The 19,529-nt window shown below is 46.1% G+C and overlaps 1 protein-coding gene and 1 pseudogene across 1 annotated transcript; both read left to right on the top strand.

The window, feature by feature from the left end:
- The first annotated feature begins 1,364 nt into the window (after positions 1–1,364).
- Rnu6-603 (RNA, U6 small nuclear 603) lies at positions 1,365–1,460 on the top strand (annotated as a pseudogene).
- Positions 1,461–8,918: 7,458 nt separating this feature from the next.
- Positions 8,919–17,636, top strand: Rhov (ras homolog family member V). The gene is given in 4 exon segments (NM_138542.2): positions 8,919–8,948; positions 15,581–15,905; positions 16,083–16,141; positions 16,336–17,636. Coding segments are annotated over 4 exon segments (831 nt in total). The 5' UTR covers positions 8,919–8,945; the 3' UTR covers positions 16,780–17,636.
- Positions 17,637–19,529: the final 1,893 nt, after the last annotated feature.

Raw genomic sequence — 19,529 nt, 5'->3', positions numbered from 1 at the left:
GGAGTGGGGACAGCTGAGACCTGGCAGGTAAAGTCACTGAAACTTATGCAAGGGACAAAGGAGGAGCTGAGTGAGAGGGGGTGGAGGTTACATGACTGAGTTCAGGGTACTTGTAGGGAACTTACAGGGGAAGTCCCGACAATACCAGTAACCTGTTCAAGGGCAGTCACTAATAACACTAGTAAACATTTATTAGACATTTGCATAAATGAACTCTTTGATGACTCAGTTTCTACATTTTTAAAAAAACATCTTTTAGAATTATTTGATGTATATGAATATACTATACCTGTCCTCAGACACACCAGAAGAGGGCATCAGATCCCATTACAGATGGCTGTGAGGCACCATGTGGTTGCTGGGAACTGAACTCAGGACCTCTGGAAGAGCAGTCAGTGCTCTTAACCACTGAGCCATCTCTCCAGCCCAGTTTCTACATTTTTTTTTTTGGTTCTTTTTTTCAGAGCTGGGGACCGAACCCAGGGCCTTGTGCTTCCTAGGTAAGCACTCTACCACTGAGCTAAATCCCCAGCCCCCAGTTTCTACATTTTTATAAAATGAGAAAATTCTCTTTTTTAAAATTTTTAAAAAATTTTTTCTTCGGAGCTGGGGACCGAATCCAGGGCCTTGCACTTGCTAGGCAAGAGCTCTACCATTGGGGCTGGGGACTTAGCTCAGTGGTAGAGCGCTTACCTAGGAAGCGCAAGGCCCTGGGTTCGGTCCCCAGCTCCGAAAAAAAAAAGAACCAAAAAAAAAAAAAAAAAAAAAAAAAAAAAAAAAAAAAGAGCTCTACCACTGAGCTAAATCCCCAACCCCTGAGAAAAATCTCTTAATAGTGTGCGGCGTACAGTTTTGGATGTTTACAAGTCACTGGATGTTAAGTTTGTGTTTAGACATTACTAGTATCTAATAGTGGATTGTTAACTAAATCCAAATCCAGACCAGAGAATCAGACCCAACGCTTCATAAATACTGTGTGAGTGCTACATTACGGCCTACACCCTCAGTCTTGGACTCTCCGTTGAACTGAAAAGGTTTAGAGTTTAATGGCATGGGGGACTGTGGATCTAGCTTACTTGGCAGACAAGAGGGCTTGTCTAGCTTCATAGGATGAGACCCTCAGCACAGCATAGAACTAGGTGTGGTACCTATAGTCCCAGAGTCAGGAAGTGGGAACAGGAGGGTTAGAAACTCAAAGTCGGGGTTGGGGATTTAGCTCAGTGGTGGAGCGCTTGCCTAGCAAGCGCAAGGCCCTGGGTTCGGTCCCCAGCTCCGAAAAAAAGAAAAAGAAAAAAAAAAAAAAAAAAAAAAAGAAACTCAAAGTCAAAATTATAAGAGAATAAGAGAGCAAAGGGGTGGGGGGCATGTTTTGGCAGCATATATACTACAAGATTGAAACAATGCAGAGAAGATTAGCATAGCCCCTGTGCTTGCAAATTTTTGAAGTTTTTCATATAAAGAAAAAGAAAAGAAAAGAAAGGTAAAAAAAAAATTTTTTTTTTTTGGTTCTTTTTTTTCGGAGCTGGGGACCGAACCCAGGGCCTTGTGCTTCCTAGGCAAGCGCTCTACCACTGAGCTAAATCCCCAACCCCTTAAAAATTTTTAAAGAGGGAAAAAAAGTTCATCTTTGACTACAAAAACAAAATAGGGGCTAGCCTGGGCTACATGAAACCTTATTTCAAAAACAGGGAGGGCTGGGAGATAGTTCAGTGGATAAAGTGCTTGCTGAGGAAGGAATCCCGGCAGCCACATTAAGGCAGGTCTCTGGCTGGGTATGATGACACCTTTGACCCCAGCACTGGGGAAGCAGAGTGACTAAAACAACAACAAAGCAGGCACCTGAAACCCCAGCACTGCTGTGAGACAAGACAGGTGACTCCCCAGCACGACTGACCAGCCAACTCAATTTAACAAGGAGTGAGCTCCGGGGTCAGTGAGAAAGCTGTTTAAAAATAGAGTTGCCAGGTGGTGGGGGCACACCTTTGATCCCACACAGGCAGATCTCTGAGTTCCAGCTCAGCCTGGTCTGCAGAGTGAGTTCCAGGACCACCAGGGAAACACTGTCCTGAAAAACCAAAACCAGAACCAAAAAAGTAAAAATAAAAGAGTCAGGCAAATTCCTAGCACCCACACGGTGGCTCACAACCATCTGCAATGGAATCCAGTGCCCTCTTCTGGTGCATCTGAGGACAGCTACAGTGTACTCCCATACATAAAAAAATAAATACATAAAACAAGCAAACAAAAAGCTCCCTGAGCCTGAACTGCAGAAGTCCAGATCCAGGCCCCCCAGCACTGACAAAGACTGGGCCCAAATGTCAGACCGTTAGTAGCAAGGAGGGGACAAGCGATAACAAAGTGATGAACTGATTACCTTCGTATGGACTGAATTCTTTTTTATTTTTAAAAATATACACTTTGTATATTTTGCTTTTGGGAACAGGGTCTTCTGTGTCCCAGGTAGACTTAGAACTCGCTGTGTAGCCCATGATGTCATGCACGTGGAGGTGAATGAGGGAATGTGTCACAGTGCACATGTGGAGGTCAGAGGACAACTTGTGGGGACAGTTCTCTCCTTCCAGTGTGTGAATTCTGGGGATCCAACCCAGGTCATCCAGCTTGGAATTAAATGTCTTTACCCCCTTTACCCGATGACCCAACTTCAGGCCCCAGACTTTCTTCTGACCTGGATCACAGAAGACAAAATTCTGAAAGTTACTTTACGTGACAAATCTGTTTGATAGTTCTCAGGCAGGGTCTTGACCTCATCTGAGAAAACCAGCTTTGGCCAAGAAGGAACTGCTGTGAGAGTCCATTCTCACAGAGTACCCCTCTGTGTGGGCCCGTTTTATACACTCCCGAAAAATCAGCTCATCATATAGTGTTAGGAAGTAGGCACCGTTTTATTTTCTCAATGGAGGGAGAGGCTTGAGACAGGGTCTCATATTAATTGGGCTATCATTGAACTGACTGTGTAGTTGAGGATGACTTTGAACTCCCAGCCCTCTAGCTTCTGCCTCCAGAGGGCTGGGATTACAGGCCTGAACCATGCCTAGTGAAAGAGATAGTCTTTCAGTATCCTTTTGCAGATACTCTGAGCATACAATGGCCCAGAATATGCAACACTTTTCCATGGGGAGGAGATGGAGTAAAGAAATATGGGATCAAAGCAAGACTGAAACCTAGCAAGGCAAACTCCAAATCCTATGACTCTGAGTCAAGAGCCTTAGTTGGCTCCACCCTTCTGGCTTTGCTGCCTACAGCATGATTCTCCCTCTTAGGCTGATTCCAGTCTGTGCACGGCTCTCCCCAGCAGGTCCCTTTAACTCTGGCATGTCCAGCGTCTTATAGTCTTCAGAACAGTCCAGGGCTTCTTTTTCACAGCTTCAGGCAATAGCCTTTCAGGGACTTCCCTCCTACATACCTAGCCTCGGCAGCTGTGGAGGAATATCCCATAACCCCCTTTTTCCTTCCTGACTATAAAGCCAGAACCATGTGAACGATACCGCCACAGTCTGCTGCTGGTTTCGGATAGAGCCCAGTCCCCATGGGATCGCATTTTCAGCAGCCTTACTTTTCTGTTGCTTCTTTAGGAGCAGAAAAGTCTAAGATTCTTCTTTTCACAGGCTGGAAGCTTAGCTGACTAGAGTCTGGCTCTGAGGTCACCTGTCTCTGTATTTCAATTTATGCTGATTCTTCGGGCTGTTCCCAAGTCCCCATCTTCTTAGTCACACCACTGGAAGTCCAGTCAGACTGACCAAGTTCGTGTGGGAAGAGAGAAACTGCTTCTCTCAGAGTTGGCTGTAGAGCTGTGCATGGTTGTGCAAACCCCTAATGCCAGCATCTGGGAGTTCCATGACCGCCGGAGCTGCACAGTAGGGAAGCAAGCTGCACAAGCCATGGAGGTAGTTCCATCAGTGTTCCTTCACGGTTTCAGTCCCTCCCTTCAGGTTCCTGCCTTGAGTTCTTGTCATGGGCTCCCATAGTGTAGAACTGTGATATAGACATGTAAACCAGCTAAATCCTTTCTCCTTCAAGTTGCTTTTGACCATGGTGTTTATCTGAGCAATAGAAAACAAACTAGAAAGAACATGGGCCCTCTTTTGATAATGTTACTGATTTTCAGGCTGAAGATATGTCTCAGTAAAGTGTTTAAAAGTGGACCCTGTGGCATAAATCTGTAACTCCAGCTCAGCTGTGTGGACAGAGACAGATCCCTGGAGTTCCCAGGTCAGACAATCTAGATGGATCAATGAGCTCCAGGTTCAGTGAGAGTGTTTGTTTCAAACAAACAAACAAACAAACAAAAACAAAGCTGAGAGTAATAAAAGAGGACACCTAAGACTGACCTCTGGCCCACACACAGGTGCACACACACCTGCATGCATGTGTGCACACACCCACATGAACATATATATACACAATACACACACACACACATTGCTTAGTTACTTTCTCACGGTCACCATCACATAAGAACACGTTTTACTGTTTACCCCAGAGATTTGAATGGACTCCAATGGTAACAGGCCATGGTTCAAGACGTCAGGCCAGTGGATCCAGTCTTTAAGGGAGAAGCAGTTACAGATTTGGCTGTGCCGTGGCTTGGCTGTGTGACCAATTGCCTGTGGCATCAAAGAAGTTGTGACTGCTAGTCTTATCACCATTTGGCAACTCGTCACCATTCACTCATTACGTCGTAGATGGTAAGCGCCTGTCAGTGAAATCGACAGAGGACCATTCGTAATCCTGCAATTCAGCATTAAAGACAAAAATCCCACAACGGCAACAACAAAACACTTGCTATGGTGCATTTCCTCTCTTTTTCTTTTTTTTTTAATATTCATTCATTTTGTGTCTGTGAGTACACTGCTGCTCTCTTCACACACACCAGTGCTCTTAACCGCTGAGTCATATCTCTCCAGCCCATCCTCTCTTTTCTGATACAGAATAGTTTCAGGTCATTTTTTTATCTGCAGAAGTAAAAGATTCAGGAGCCAGAGAGCTGGCTCAGTGGCTAAGACTGCATCCTGCTCTTGCAGAGAATCCAAGTTTGGTTCTCAACGCCTGTGCTTTGGCTCACAACTCCCTGTCACTCCAGCTTCTGGGGGATGCAGTGGAGCGCTTGTGGCCTATGAGGAGATCAGCACTCATCTGCCCATGCCCACATAGACAGAGACACACTAAACACAATGAAAACAAGGAACTGGAGAAATGGCTCAGTAGTTAAGAGGGTTTGCTGCTCTTTCAGAGTGTTGCTGGAATTTCCAACCTCAATAAGCCCATATAAAAAACACAATCCAGGGGCTGGGGATTTAGCTCAGTGGTAGAGCGCTTACCTAGGAAGCGCAAGGTCCTGGGTTCGGTCCCCAGCTCCGAAAAAAGGAACCAAAAAAAAAAAAAAAAAAAAAAAAAAAAAACCACAATCCAGCCATTTTAATTATAAGCTATATGTCTAGATTGGACAGATCTAACACTATACTAATTTATTCCCCAGCTATGAGACCTCTTGTTCTTGAGATTTATCCCAGCCACACAGCTCTGGTCCATCTCGGCTTCTCCTTCTCTTCCTCCATCCTCTCTCTTTCCCTTCTTGTTCTCCCCCTCTCTCCCCAAGTCTTGAGCCTCCAGCCCCACCTTTTCCCTCCACTGCCCAGTCACAGGCTCTTGCCTTTATTGACCACTCCTCTTTTTTTTTTCTTTTTTTTTTCTTTTTTTTTTTCTTTTTTTTTTTTTTTTTCGGAGCTGGGGACCGAACCCAGGGCCTTGCACTCGCTAGGCAAGCGCTCTACCGCTGAGCCAAATCCCCAACCCCTTGACCACTCCTCTTGAGGAAGTAGAATTAACATCGGAATACAGCAGGAAGTTCAAGCCACTACCTGGGAGGATCAGAACTCAGTTCCCAGCACTAAGGTTTGACTTGATCTGCATATGATTCCAGCTCCACGGGGAGACAGGGTATTTTACATAGTCCTGGCAGTTCTGGAGCTCACTCAGTAGACCAGGCTGGCCTCAAACTCACAGAGATCCATCTGCCTCTGCTTCCCAAGTGCTGGGCGTAAAGGCACCACCTTTACCTGTTTTTTGGGGGTGGTGGTGGTGGTGTTTGTTTTGTTTCATTTTTAAGTGAGGGTCTGGAGAGTTGGCTCAGTGGTTAAGAGCACTTGTTGCTCTTGCTGAGAACCAGGGTGTAAGTCCCAGAACCCACATGGTGGCTCTTAATTGTAACTCCAATGTTCTCTACCTCTGCACCACCAGGCACACATGTAGCGCATACACATATATGCAGAGAAAACATACAGGCGAAATAAAATAATGGGCAGGTGAGATGTCTCAGTTGATAAAGGCCCTTGCTATCAAGCCTGATGACCTGAGTCTGATCCCCAGATTTCACGTAGTAGGAGGAGCTAACCCACTATCTTCCATTGTCCTCTGACTTTCACAGGTGCACCAGGGCACATATATAGCCCCCACCCATACAATACACATGTACATCTATCCCTCACATACAAAATGTAATTTTTTTTTTGAGACGGGTTCTCTCTTTAAGTACCTTTTGCCTTTCCATCACTATGTAGACTAAGCTGTCCTGAGAGATCCACTTAATATGCTTTGGGATTGAGGATATGTGCCACTGTGCAGTATGTGTGTAATTATTTCAGAAGCGAAATGCTCAGAGGCAGCTGTAGTGACACACCCCTGGGACCACAGCTCTCAGTAAGGGCGTGGTCAGAGCTCCTTGTGCATCTGCGGAACCAGCACCTCATCTAGTTTACTCCACATTGGTTCTCATTGGGTTAAATTGGTAACATTCTTGAGATCAGGCCTCATATAGCCCAGACTGGTCTCAAACTTGCTATGCAGCTAAGAATAACCTTGAACTCTTGATCCCAGCTTCCCCCCAGTCCCCCTTAAGACATTCTTCTTGAATAGCTTTGACTGACCTGGAGCTAACAGAGATTAACCTGTTTCTATTTCCCAAGTGCAGGGATTAAAGGTGTGCACCACTATACCTGACACATCTTAATTCTTTTTTTTTTTTTTTTTTGTTCTTTTTTTTTCGGAGCTGGGGACTGAACCCAGGGCCTTGCGCTTCCTAGGCAAGCGCTCTACCACTAAGCTAAATCCCCAACCCCACATCTTAATTTTTTTAATTAATTTTTTTAGGTATCTCTCCTTTTTTTTTTTTAAGATTTATTTATTTTATTTATATGAGTACACTGTATAACCAGAAGAGGGCATTGGATCCCATGGTTGTGAGCCACCATGTGGTTGCTGGGAATTGAACTCAGGACCTCTGGAAGAGGAGTCAGTGCTCTTAACCACTGAGCCATCTCTCCAGCCCTTTAATTTTTATTTACTTTTGTGTGCATACGTGTAGGTACACAGTGCCATGGCATCTCTGTGGAGATCAAACGACAGCTTGTGGGAGTCAAGTCCCTCCCTTTACTGTGTGTATCAGGAGGGCCACAGTCAGCTTGTCCCACTCAGGAACAGATCCCTCTACCCCCTGAGCCATCTCAATTAATCCCTTTTCATTCTCCTTCTTTCTGTCTTTTAGCCTTTAATTTTAAATTTTAATGTGTTATTATTATAAAAATTATTTATTTATATAGTTGGTTTTCTCCTTCCACCTTTATGTGGGTTCCAGTCATCAAATTCCTGTTACCAGGGTTCTCTTCTTTACCTGATGAGCCATTGTACCCCCATCCCACCCACACCTTTTCAAAGATTTTTTAAAAATTTTTTATGTGATGAATATTACCTGCACATATGTATGTATGTATACCACATGCATGTCCAGTGCCAGTAGAGATCAGAAGAAGGCATTGGATTCCCTGGAACTGGATTTACAGATGGTTGTGAATAACCATGTGGGTGCTGGGAATTGAACCCTGGTCCTCTCCAAGAGCAGCCAGTGCTCTTCACCACTGATCCATCTCCCTGACACCTCCCCTTTCTTTTTTTCCATTTTATTAGGAGACAGGAAGTCACGACAACTTCAGACTCATATAACTGGCCTTGAACTAGATATGGGACTGAAGTTGGATTTGAACTCCTGATCTCCTGCCTCCACCTCCCTGGGATTATGGGAATATGCAGCAATACCCAGTTAAGATGGCTCAGTGGTTAAGAGCACTTGGCTGCTTTTCCAGAGGACCATCTCACAACTGTCTGTTAACTCCAGTTCCAGGGCACTTGACACCTTCTCACCAATGGACATAAAAGAATAAAATTAAATAAAAAGAAATTCTTTTCAGTCATATTGGGTGGCCCACATTTATAAACCCAGCACTCCACAGGCTTTCACGGGTTTGTCGCAAATTTGCCATTGGCCTGGGTTACATAGTGGATTCCACGCCATCCTGGGCTACAATGTGTTCCTTCCCACTCCTTATAATTGAAAAAATAGTTTTAGCGATCATCAGAAATAATAGGGACCTGAGTTAATTAAAAGGAGTCCTTTTGGATGAGGCTAGTTTTAGGCACATACAGTCTTTCTAGAGCTCACTCGTTGGTCCTAAGGACCTCTGTGAACCAGAGGGGTTTCCTCCCCGAGTTCTCCTGTTTCCGTGGCCTCATGAGAGACGGTTCCTTCCGGTTCACCACCTTTTCCTTCCGCTTTGCTTCGTGTTGGCTTCGCATTGGCGGTATCTTCTGGTTCGTACACTTCTGGTGCGATGAACTCGATGCCCCAGGTAGGCCACCTTTTTGCTAGTCTTCAGCTGCCTAACCTGAGGCCAGCAGGGATCATCATCCGTTTATTTTGTTTTGTTTTGTTTTGTTTTGTTTTGTTTTGTTTTGTTTTGTTTTGTTTTGTCATAGGAGGGAGGGAGTACATAGAACATTCTAGATTGACCTGGCCTTGCCTGGTCCGGTGTAGCAGCAGGCCTTAAACAGGGCAAAGATGGTGCTCGGCTGAGGGATGTGTAGCAGCCTTAGCCATGGTTTGTTTCTGTAGAAAGTTCGGGAAATGTTAATGCTTCTCTGTGCAAGACCGTGGTTATGTGGATCCACCGGGCCACCACAGAATGGCCCTGTTGCTAGGGCATTAAAACCTGCCCCTTCGCCATCCTGGGCTATTGCCCAGGAAAGTTTTTGTTTGTTTGTCTCCTTTTTGGTTTGATTTGGTTTGTTTGGTTGGGTTGTCTTGGTCTTTTTTGAGATAGAGACTCTCTGTAGCCCTGGCTACGCCGGAACTCTCCCTGTAGACCAGGCTACCTCGGATTCATAAAGATCTGTCTGCCTCTGCCTCTCTAGTGCTGGGTCTTAGAGTGTGTGCCACCAAGGCCCGGCTTTTTTTGTTTGTTTGTTTTTTGTTTTTTGTCTTTTGTTTTGATTTTGAGACAGAGCCCTACTCTGTAGCCCAGGTTGGCCTGGAACTCTTAACAAGCCTTCCATAACTTCACAGGAGTGAGCATCTAGCTGGGGCTGGATGAGCATTTTAAGGGACAACTCTTACAGGCCTTTCAGTAGTATTGGCAGGGTTTAAGGAGACTTAGAGGTTAGAGGTTGGGGGCGGATATCAGTTGGGGTTGGCTCGCTAGAAGTGGCTGAAGAGAAAAGTGGAAGCTAAGGGTAAAGAACTCTCCCACAGGAAGTGGAAGGACATGATAGAAGCCCAGAGATCGGGGAGGGTTGGGAGCTAGAGGGTTCCACAGTGTCACCATAAATGCATGACAACACAGTGCACTAAATATAACACCAAATGCTCTGGTGATCCAGTTGACTGGAAAATTTAATTTGTATCTATTGACTGTATCAGTGCCATCATTGTCATTAGAATGCTGGTAAATAGGTGTTACATATATAATTCTTTTTTCCTTCTGAATTTAATTTTTATTTTTATTGGATTACATCTTAATTTAGTGCGTGTTTGTGCCTTCAGGCAGCAGATCTGTGGAGAGCAGAGGACAGCTTGGAGTCAGTGCTCTCCTTCTGCCCTGTGGGTCCCAGGGATTGAACTCGGGCCTTCCGGCTTGGTGGCTGGCATCTTTACCTGCTGAACCATCTCAAACACCCATAAGATTTTTTTCCCTTTCATCTTCTTTATTTCAAAGCTTTTTGATCTCTGGGCTCATTCTTACGGCAGGCTTGAATAGCAATATAGAATGTACAGAAGAAAGATTGGATAAAGTGGATTTTATTTCCCTGAACTTTTGTGTGGAGCTAAAACATTTCTTGGAAACTGTAGGGTTTTTTGTTTTGTTTTGTTTTTTGAGACAGGTTTTCTCTGTGTTGCATTGGCTATCCTGGAACCAGCTTTGTAGATCAGGCTGGCCACAGAGATTAGCTTGCTTCTGCCTCCAGAGTGCTGGAATTAAAGGAGTGTGCCACCACCTGGCTTGTTTGGCTTTTTAAAAAAGCTTTTGTATTATTATTATTATTATTATTATTATTATTATTATTATTATTATTATTTTGGTTCTTTTTTTCGGAGCTGGGGACCGAACCCAGGGCCTTGTGCTTCCTAGGTAAGCGCTCTACCACTGAGCTAAATCCCCAGCCCCTTTTGTATTATTATTATGTATACATATATTTTGCTTGAATGTATATGTGTATGCCATGTGTGTGCCTAGTACCCCTAAAGGTCAGGAGAAAGTGCCAAATCTCCTGGAACTGGAGTTGTGGTGGGACTTGTTAGGATATTGGGATGCTGCCCTGTGGATGTTGGGAACGGAACTTGGGTCCACATAAAATTAATAAATCTAAAGAATAATAAATTGAATAAGATAAATACATTTAAACAAGATAAGGAGCAAACAGAAATGCCTAATACCACAATGCACTTTAGCATGGCCCTGTGACTTGTTGGTTCTGAGGAGAGACTGTCACTAGTTTCTTTGAAATCCACTAATTCTGTAATCCATCTTTTGGACTTCAGTATATCCAGTAAACAACAGGAACATGCACATGCACACACATGCACAAGCACACACATGCACATGCACACACATGCACAAGCACACACATGCACATGCACACACATGCACAAGCACACGCATGCACAAGCACACGCACACCTCACTCAGTTCTCATGTTTGTTATCAGTCAGGGCAAACAACAGCACTTTTACAAGCCTTATACAACTGGACTGAGCAGTCTCGAAGCAAAACATTATTGTTTCTATAATTCAGTATTAGGACTATAGTGGATTTGTTTGTTTGGGATGTTGCTTGTTTTAGAAGAGTTTAGATTAACAGAGAAATTGAGGAAGACCATCTGAGGCATTTTTATGTACCCAACACCCAGGTTGCTGTAATTATGAATATCTTATACTAGTATGGCATATTGACCATTTTTCTGTTTTTATTTCTTTGTGTATGGGTATCAGAGACAGACAGACAGACAGACAGACAAAGTGCACGTGTATGTGGAACAGCCAACTGCTTTTTTTTTTTCTTTTTTCTTTTTTTTCGGAGCTGGGGACCGAACCCAGGGCCTTGTGCCTGCTAGGCAAGCGTTCAACCACTGAGCTAAATCCCCAGCCCCCAGCCAACTGCTTTTAGGTGGACTCTGGGAATTGAACTCATGCCATCAGGCTTGCACAGCAAGCACTTGCCTACTGAGCCTCCTCTCCAGCCCTGTTTTCATTTATTGGGATAGTCTTGCTATGTAGTTCATCCTGGGTTGACTTTACAGCCCTCCTGCCTCCATTTGTAAAGCTTTTGCCTTACAAACACAGGGAGCTAAGTTCCAGCCCCAGAACCAAATACAAATGCCAGGTGGGGGACTTGATGGCCAGTCAAGTTAGCCTAGTTGGTAAGCAGTAAGCCAATGAGAAATAAGTTCCCTAGGAGGTGGACAGTGTTCCTGTGGGTAATACCTGATAAAATGTCTTCCAACCTCCACACATGTGCATATATATATATATATATATATATATATATATATATATATGCATACGCATACATGTGTACATACTATTTTAAAAAGCAGGTATTTGGTCTAGGTATAATGGTACAAGTTTATAACCCCAGCGCCTAGGACACAGAGGCAGGAGAAACAAGAAGGCCATCCTCTAATACATAGATAATTCAACACCAACGTGGGCTACATGACATACTACCTCTAAAAAATAAAAAAGATTTACTTCCTATCTCCTTCAAGGCCAAGGACTTAAAAATGTTATTTGAAGTTCTTATCCTTACCTTATTTATGTATAAGTTACTTGTAGGTATGAATTCATAAATATTTGTCTTATACTGCATTAGAATATTGCTTTACCTTGTTTAGATAGCTCAGTTTGAACCATCACAGACTCTTCCAGTGGCTTCTTGTTCATATGCACAACCTACATTTTCCCTGTCATGTTTGTCTGTTTAGCACTTTCTTACTTTCTGTCCACATGTGTTATAGGCTCCTTTTATCTGTTTCCCGACGAATCCTAGAACATACCATTTATCCAAGACATAATTTTGGTGCCACGTTGTAACCCTAGCAAACTTGTGGAAGTTGGGGCAGATGCGGCAGGTAGCAGGAAAACACAACCCCGACACCTCGAAGAGGACTTTCCCAGAAGTAGCAGCCAAAATCCCAAGTCCTCGGCTGAGAAATAGATGACTCACCAGCTCCTGGGGCTGTCTCCTCCCTCCCCCTCTTGCTGACAGGACTGTACCTAAACCAGCTCAGACAGAGGGACCTTGGTCAGAAATGGCTCCACCCATGAGACCAATGAAAAATGACCAGTTTCACACTAAGGCAGAACATTTACTCATACCCAGCAGACATTGCCTATGTTTGTCCCATTAGTGTATTATTTCTATGTCTTCAGAAAGGATTAAATAGTATCACCATTAAATTTACATCTTTAATACAGCTTTTTTTTAAAAGATTTAATTTATTTATTATATATAAGTACACTGTAGCTGTCGTCAGACACACCAGAAGAGGGCATCAGGTCTCATTACAGATGGTTGTGAGCCACCATGTGGTTGCTGGGATTTGAACTCAGGACCTCCGAAAGAACAGTCAGTGCTCTTAACCGCTGAGCCATCTCTCCAGCCCCAATACAGCTTTTTTTTTTTCTTACTTTTTTCCCCCTTTGAGAGAGATTCTCCTATCCCAGACTGCCCTTGAACTTGCCACATAACCAAAGTTCTAAGGAGGCTTTGAACTTCTGGTGCTCTTGCCTCTACCTCTTTTTTTTTTTTTTTTTTTTTTTTGGTTCTTTTTTTTTGGAGCTGGGGACTGAACCCAGGGCTTTGCGCTTCCTAGGCAAGCGCTCTACCACTGAGCTAAATCCCCAACCCCTATTTTATTATTTTGAGACGGTCTCATTGTGTAGCCCTGGCAGGCCTGAGACTCAGTAAGTAGGCCAGGGTTGCCTCAGCCACAGAGATCTGCCTGCCTTTGACTCCTGAGTGCAGGGATAAACAGTGTGTGCCGCTCCGCCCTGCTCTGCTGCTGTCTTTTAAGCACTGGGATGGTAGGAGTGTGCCTTCACTCCAGATGCATGTCCTGCTGGAGTAGAACCCAGATCTTGCTTTGTTTGATGGCAAACCTGCTGCCTCAGCCTCCCAAGTGGGATCCCAGATGAGCGCCACATGTCAGGCTAGACATCTAGTTTACTAGGTGTGTCTGTAGTGTTCACCACCTCTCCTCTTTACGTCTTGTCCTTTCCCCAAACTCATGAGTATCTTCCTGCCTGTGTGAAAGTGTCTCTGAGATCCATGTGCATGCAGACTGAGATGAAGCCTGCCTCCAGAATCAGAGACAGGATTCTCAGCCTGGTGTAACTTGTTCTGGCTACAGTAGAGACTACATTAGTATCCAGTTACTCTCTCATTTGCTCTCTGGTTGACCTTCCTAAGGCTGAGTCTGTAAGTTCCTTAAAGGGCGAGGACAGTAGGTGGCCCAGAAACAGCATCTGCAAGTGGGTAATTATGGCGGACTTTTCTGATAATGATAATATCAGGTGCTGGGCTGGAGAGATGGCTCATTAGTTAAAGGTACATGCTACCCTTCTAGAGGACCTTCTAGAGGAGGTCAGTGCCCTGGGTAGCTCCAGCTTCAGGGATCCCAGGCTCTCGTTTTGGTCTCCTCAGGCACTGTATTCACGTGCACATATTCATGCCTATGTAAGATACACTTAATCATAAATGAAATCATTTTTATTATTTTATCAAAAGGATAACAGAAGGTATTTGGGGAACTTACAAATATTCAGATGTATGGTAGAGGTGCTGAGGAAATGTCCCAACAGTTAAGAGCACTCGTTGCTCTTGTAGAGGACCTGAGTTTGGTTCTAAGGCACCCTTCTGATCACTGACAATCCTCTGTAACTCCAGTTCAGGGGATCTGACTCTCTTCTCTTCTGGTCTCCGTGTAGTACATAGACATACATACAGACAAGACACCTATACACATAAAAATAAATCTTTAAAAATATCCAAAATATGTTTCATAATGAAAGTATAAAATCCACCAAAAGTTCTACACCTGTTGTCTGAATGGCTATTGTAACTGTATACTGTATTGTAACTGTTCATTGGCCATCAGTCATCTCTGCAGCCCGTGTGTGTGTGTGTGTGTGTGTGTGTGTGTGTGTGTGTGTGTGTGTGTGTGTGTGTTTGTAGCTAGACATTAAACATAAGGCCTCAAGTATGCCAGGCAAGCACTCTACATAGATTACATCACCAGCCCCTATAATTTATGTGTGTATATTCATTTTTGTTTGTTTTGAGACAGAGTTTCACTTTAGTCCTGACTGGCCTAGAACTTACTATGTAGACCTAGTTGGCCTCAAACACACAAAGATCCTTATGCCTCTACTCCTGCCTGTTTCTGCCACTCTGGTGCTGGGAATAAAGACATGGTCCAGCCATCATGCTGGGGTATTTGTTTATTTGAGACGGGGTCTTACATTATAGTCCATCTGACTCTATACAACAGAAGATGGCCTTGAACTTCTGATGCTTCTAGGGCTGGGATTAGAGGAATACTCCACCAAGCCAGTGTACTATGACAAGACCCAGACAAGCACTCTGAGCCACATTCTCCGATTCAATCTCAGTAAATTAAAAAATGCTTTATTAATAAGATTACTATACTGGGCTGGAGAGATGGCTCAGTGGTTAAGAGCACCGACTGCTCTTCCAGAGGTCCTGAGTTCAAATCCCAGCAACCACATGGTGGCTCACAACCATCTGTAATGGGATCCGATGCCCTCTTCTGGTGTGTCTGAAGACAGTAACAGTGTACTTATATATAATAAATAAATAAATCTTTAAAAAAAGATTACTATACTGATGTTTAATACTTGTACCAATTTATGTATAAAAGTGTTTCTGACTTAGAAAAGATTGAATGTGTCTAATTTGAACATGCTGTATTATGGATTCTGTAGTTGCATCTTTTTACTAACAATAATTGTGGATTTACCAAAATGTCATATGCGGGGTCTTTATCCTTCCGTGTACCTTTGTGGAGCCAGGTTTTTATATCCCTTTCTTCTCTGGATCCTTTGCTATTCCTGGGTGTTCTGCAGAGGGAGGTTCCAGGTCGGTGGGCGGGGTCCGGGGCACTAGGGACATGCAGATGAGGTGGGCGGGGCCCAACACTTAATACCTTCTGTCAGCCTCCAGCGGGCGTGCCCAGCTTGGACAGATTGTCAGCGTCCGGCTGCGGAACCTGCCTCCCTGAGCGCCGCGGAGCCTGGTCCGGGCTGGCCCCTCTGCTACCCCGGGAGCGGGCCATGCCGCCGCGGGAGCTGAGCGAGGCCGAGCCACCGCCTCTCCCGGCCTCGACCCCTCCTCCGCGGCGGCGCAGCGCCCCTCCGGAGCTGGGCATCAAATGCGTGCTGGTGGGCGATGGCGCGGTGGGCAAGAGCAGCCTCATCGTCAGCTACACCTGCAATGGATACCCCTCGCGCTATCGGCCTACAGCACTGGACACTTTCTCCGGTATGTTCTATAGTCCTGGGGCCCCTGAGGCTGGGTAGGGTTGTGCATTCAATAGCCTGCTGGTGGGTGGTCACGGAAGACCCCGGGAGCAGGCCCGGAGGTGGCGCTGGTGAGGCCTGACTAGAGGGACGAAGGATGCTGTGCCTAAGTCATGTTTTCCCCTCCCCACCTCTGCAGTGCAAGTCCTGGTAGATGGAGCCCCTGTGCGAATTGAGCTCTGGGACACAGCAGGGCAGGTGAGAACCTGGGTGTAGCCTTCCTTGGGCAAGGGGTTGGAGAGGGTTGGAGGTTGGGAGGATCCCTGCATGGAGTAAGAACGAAGCAGGCCTTGGGCTTTAGGACTTTTAGGTCTCCAACCCCAAGGGAGAAGCAGATTCTGGTTCCAATGTGGAGGGAATGATGTTGCTAACCACTAGCCTTGCCACCACAGGAGGACTTTGACCGGCTTCGTTCTCTCTGCTACCCGGATACCGATGTCTTTCTGGCTTGCTTCAGCGTGGTGCAGCCCAGCTCCTTTCAAAACATAACAGAAAAATGGCTGCCGGAGATCCGCACTCACAACCCCCAAGCACCTGTGTTGCTGGTGGGCACTCAGGCCGACCTGAGGGACGATGTCAATGTACTAATTCAGTTGGACCAAGGAGGTCGGGAGGGCCCAGTACCCGAACCCCAAGCCCAGGGTTTGGCTGAGAAGATCCGGGCCTGCTGCTACCTTGAGTGCTCAGCCTTGACGCAGAAGAACTTGAAGGAGGTGTTCGACTCGGCCATTCTCAGTGCGATTGAGCACAAAGCCCGCCTGGAGAAGAAACTGAACGCAAAAGGTGTGCGCACGCTCTCTCGCTGTCGCTGGAAGAAGTTCTTCTGCTTTGTTTGAGCAGCTATGGCAGTGCAAGAGATAGGCAGGTGGCCTGAGACTTCTGGACCCTGAGACATCGGGTACTGGCAGGGCCTGGCCAACCCCTGGGACTCAGTTCTCTATTGAACACAGGGGATATGGGCCTCAAAGCTGTACACTCTGGTAAGCCAGGGTGTGCCTCTGTCCTGTGCAAGGGCTGGCTGATTTGGATTTCTTTGGTCAAGACTCACAGGGAAATCCCAGCACTTTGGTTTTCATGGGATAGTTCCATCAGTGTCAGTAGCGCTGAGCAGCTTGTGATGTAATTCTCAGTTTCTTATCCTGGGCCACAGGTCAGTTTGGCTGAATGCAGGTCCCTCGCTGGGTCCTCACCCTCTCCTAGCACAGGTGTGACAAAGCTAGGAAAGGAAAACAGTGAGGCATCCTGGAGGGCTGGCGGCTGGTCAGCCTTGACAGGGAGACGTTTGAGGTGGGATGTGAAGAAGAGGCTAGTGAGAGATTGGGAGGGAAAACAGAAAGTGAGGCAAGTGGTGGACAGGGGACATATTAAAGTAGAGGCCTGGGCCTGGAAGGAGGAAAACAAAAAGAAGGGTGGACAGCTGTGGAGAAGGCTGACACCTGGGCTGCCCTCAAGCCCCAAGGCCAGGGAGGACAGGATTGTTCCCTGGGAAGAACTGGGTCTCAGGGCTCCCCAGGCACTGCCCAAACTGGCTGGGCTAGCAGAGGGGCAGGAAGTGAGAGTTAAGGCCCAGCAAAGGGAGGGGGAGGAGCTGCAAATACTCTGAAGGAGGAAGGGGCAGGGATCGTCCCTTTCCCCAAGGTCATAGCTTAGAAGGTGAGCTATGCAATCTGCAAATAAACCTTCTGTTTCTGAAGCTGCTGTCTGTGGTTTCCTGGAGTGGTCAGCCAGTGCCCCCTTCATCACCTTTGCCACGGCCAGACAGCCTTGGTGGATGGATGGGGAACTGCGGCTTGCTTGAAGGGTGGGGGTTGAATGAGATGGGACAATGTGATGGGAACTGGACTAGGGGGAACAGGTGTGGGGCTCCCTGCTTGGGGCTTGGTTTACTTGGTTCCCAGGAGAGCTAGCGTGGGAAGCAGCCTGGAAACGGGTTTCCCCAGGTGTCAGCGCCAGAGCTGCTTTCCCATGACCTCATCAGGTAGGTGGGGCCCCTCCCTTCTCCCCCTCCTTTCTAGAGTATGATGCTCAGCTTTGAGGCTCTAGGACAATCTCAGGCCCTCCAGCCATTCTGCTGCTATTCTTTGAACAGTGTTCAGGACCCAGGACCTGGCTGGGGAATGTCACCCCAGTTTGAATACCAAGAGAATCCTATACAGCTTTAAAACTCAACCACTGGCCGAAGCTTGTGGCCTCAGGTTGGTTGGGCCAGTCTTTAGTCCTTGACACATACATACTTACTGCAGTTAGGGTGCTGGCTGTGGACAATGCAATAGAGATTTGGCCCCAGAATCTTGTGTCAGAGAGGGTTCACTGGCAGGAGGCTTGAGGGGAATGGGAATTCAAGGATTGGAACTAGGAGGCACGTTAAGAGTATTTTGGGGAAAAACAAAACTTATTTTGCCTTAAGAAAATTGTGGTCTGGAGACAAAAAAAGATAATATATAACTGAGTGGTTAGAGGAGCAGCATGGTCAGGTGTACAGGTGGCATTCCGTAGACATATTTCTGAGGTACACCTAGGACACCTGCTGGGCACCTGCTGGGCCAGGTGAGCACCCATCCCCACCCCCCATCCCAATCCACTGGGCCCAGGTTGTGTGTGTGTGTGTGTGTGTGTGTGTGTGTGTGTGTGTGTGTGTGCTGAGGGACACTGAGGGACAGAATAAGAAATACTAGCCAAATGAAACCTTAGGTAACCCCAAGTTCAGTTTCAGCCAAGAAAGCCCCGTATCCCCAAGAGCACCAGCTACCTTCTGTTTCCTTATTAGGTGAAGGTGGTAAGCTGCATTGTGACAGGTAGATCTGTGGCTGGCTGCTACCCTAAGCCAGCATGGCTTGCTCCTTTCTAGGACAGAGAGAGACCCAAGTTGAAGATTGAAAGTTCATATCCTGACCCCTATCACTGCAGGCAAATAATTTTGATTTTTAATTAATTTTTTTTTGAGACAGGACCTCACTGTATAGCCTTGGCTAGCATGGAACTCACAAAGCTCTACTTGCCCCTGTGTTGGGATACGAGGCCAGCTCTACCAACCAGCTCATTTCCCCTTTTTGTAACTCAGTTTCTTTATCTGCAGAATGACATACTCCAGTAGACATTGGCAAACCGTTCCAAGGGCCGTGTGGCCTTCGCTCCACCATGGCACTTGAAATCTGGTTTCTCTCATGGTCCCAGCATCTGAGTCACTGAGGCTGCAACCTCGGCACTCATGCTTCCTCTCATGACAGTTGCTGATCCTGGTCAGGATCTCTACTGACTCACTACTGCATCCATCCCCAGGCCGCCCTGGCACCTCCTCGCCCAGCACGGTTATCAGTTCTGACTGTTTTCAGCGAACTCCCAGCTCTTTGCTTGGCCTCTAAGGCCTCCCCAAATCTGACAGCAGTCTGGACCAGTCCAGTTTGTCTTGGTGATCCTCAATTATCTCCTGTCTTTGACCCTTAAGTTTTGGTTTTTGCAAGATGTAGTTTTTTTTTTTTTTCTTTTTTTTTTTTTTCGGAGCTGGGGACCAAACCCAGGACCTTGCGCTTGCTAGGCAAGCGCTCTACCACTGAGCTAAATCCCCAACCCCGCAAGATGTAGTTTT

The sequence above is a fragment of the Rattus norvegicus genome, chromosome 3, assembly GCF_021556685.1.
Source record: "Rattus norvegicus strain SHRSP/BbbUtx chromosome 3, alternate assembly SHRSP_T2T, whole genome shotgun sequence".
NCBI classification, from domain to species: domain Eukaryota; kingdom Metazoa; phylum Chordata; class Mammalia; order Rodentia; family Muridae; genus Rattus; species Rattus norvegicus.
The sequence above is the reverse complement of the archived record's forward strand: the minus strand, read 5'-3'. Positions and strand labels throughout refer to the sequence as shown.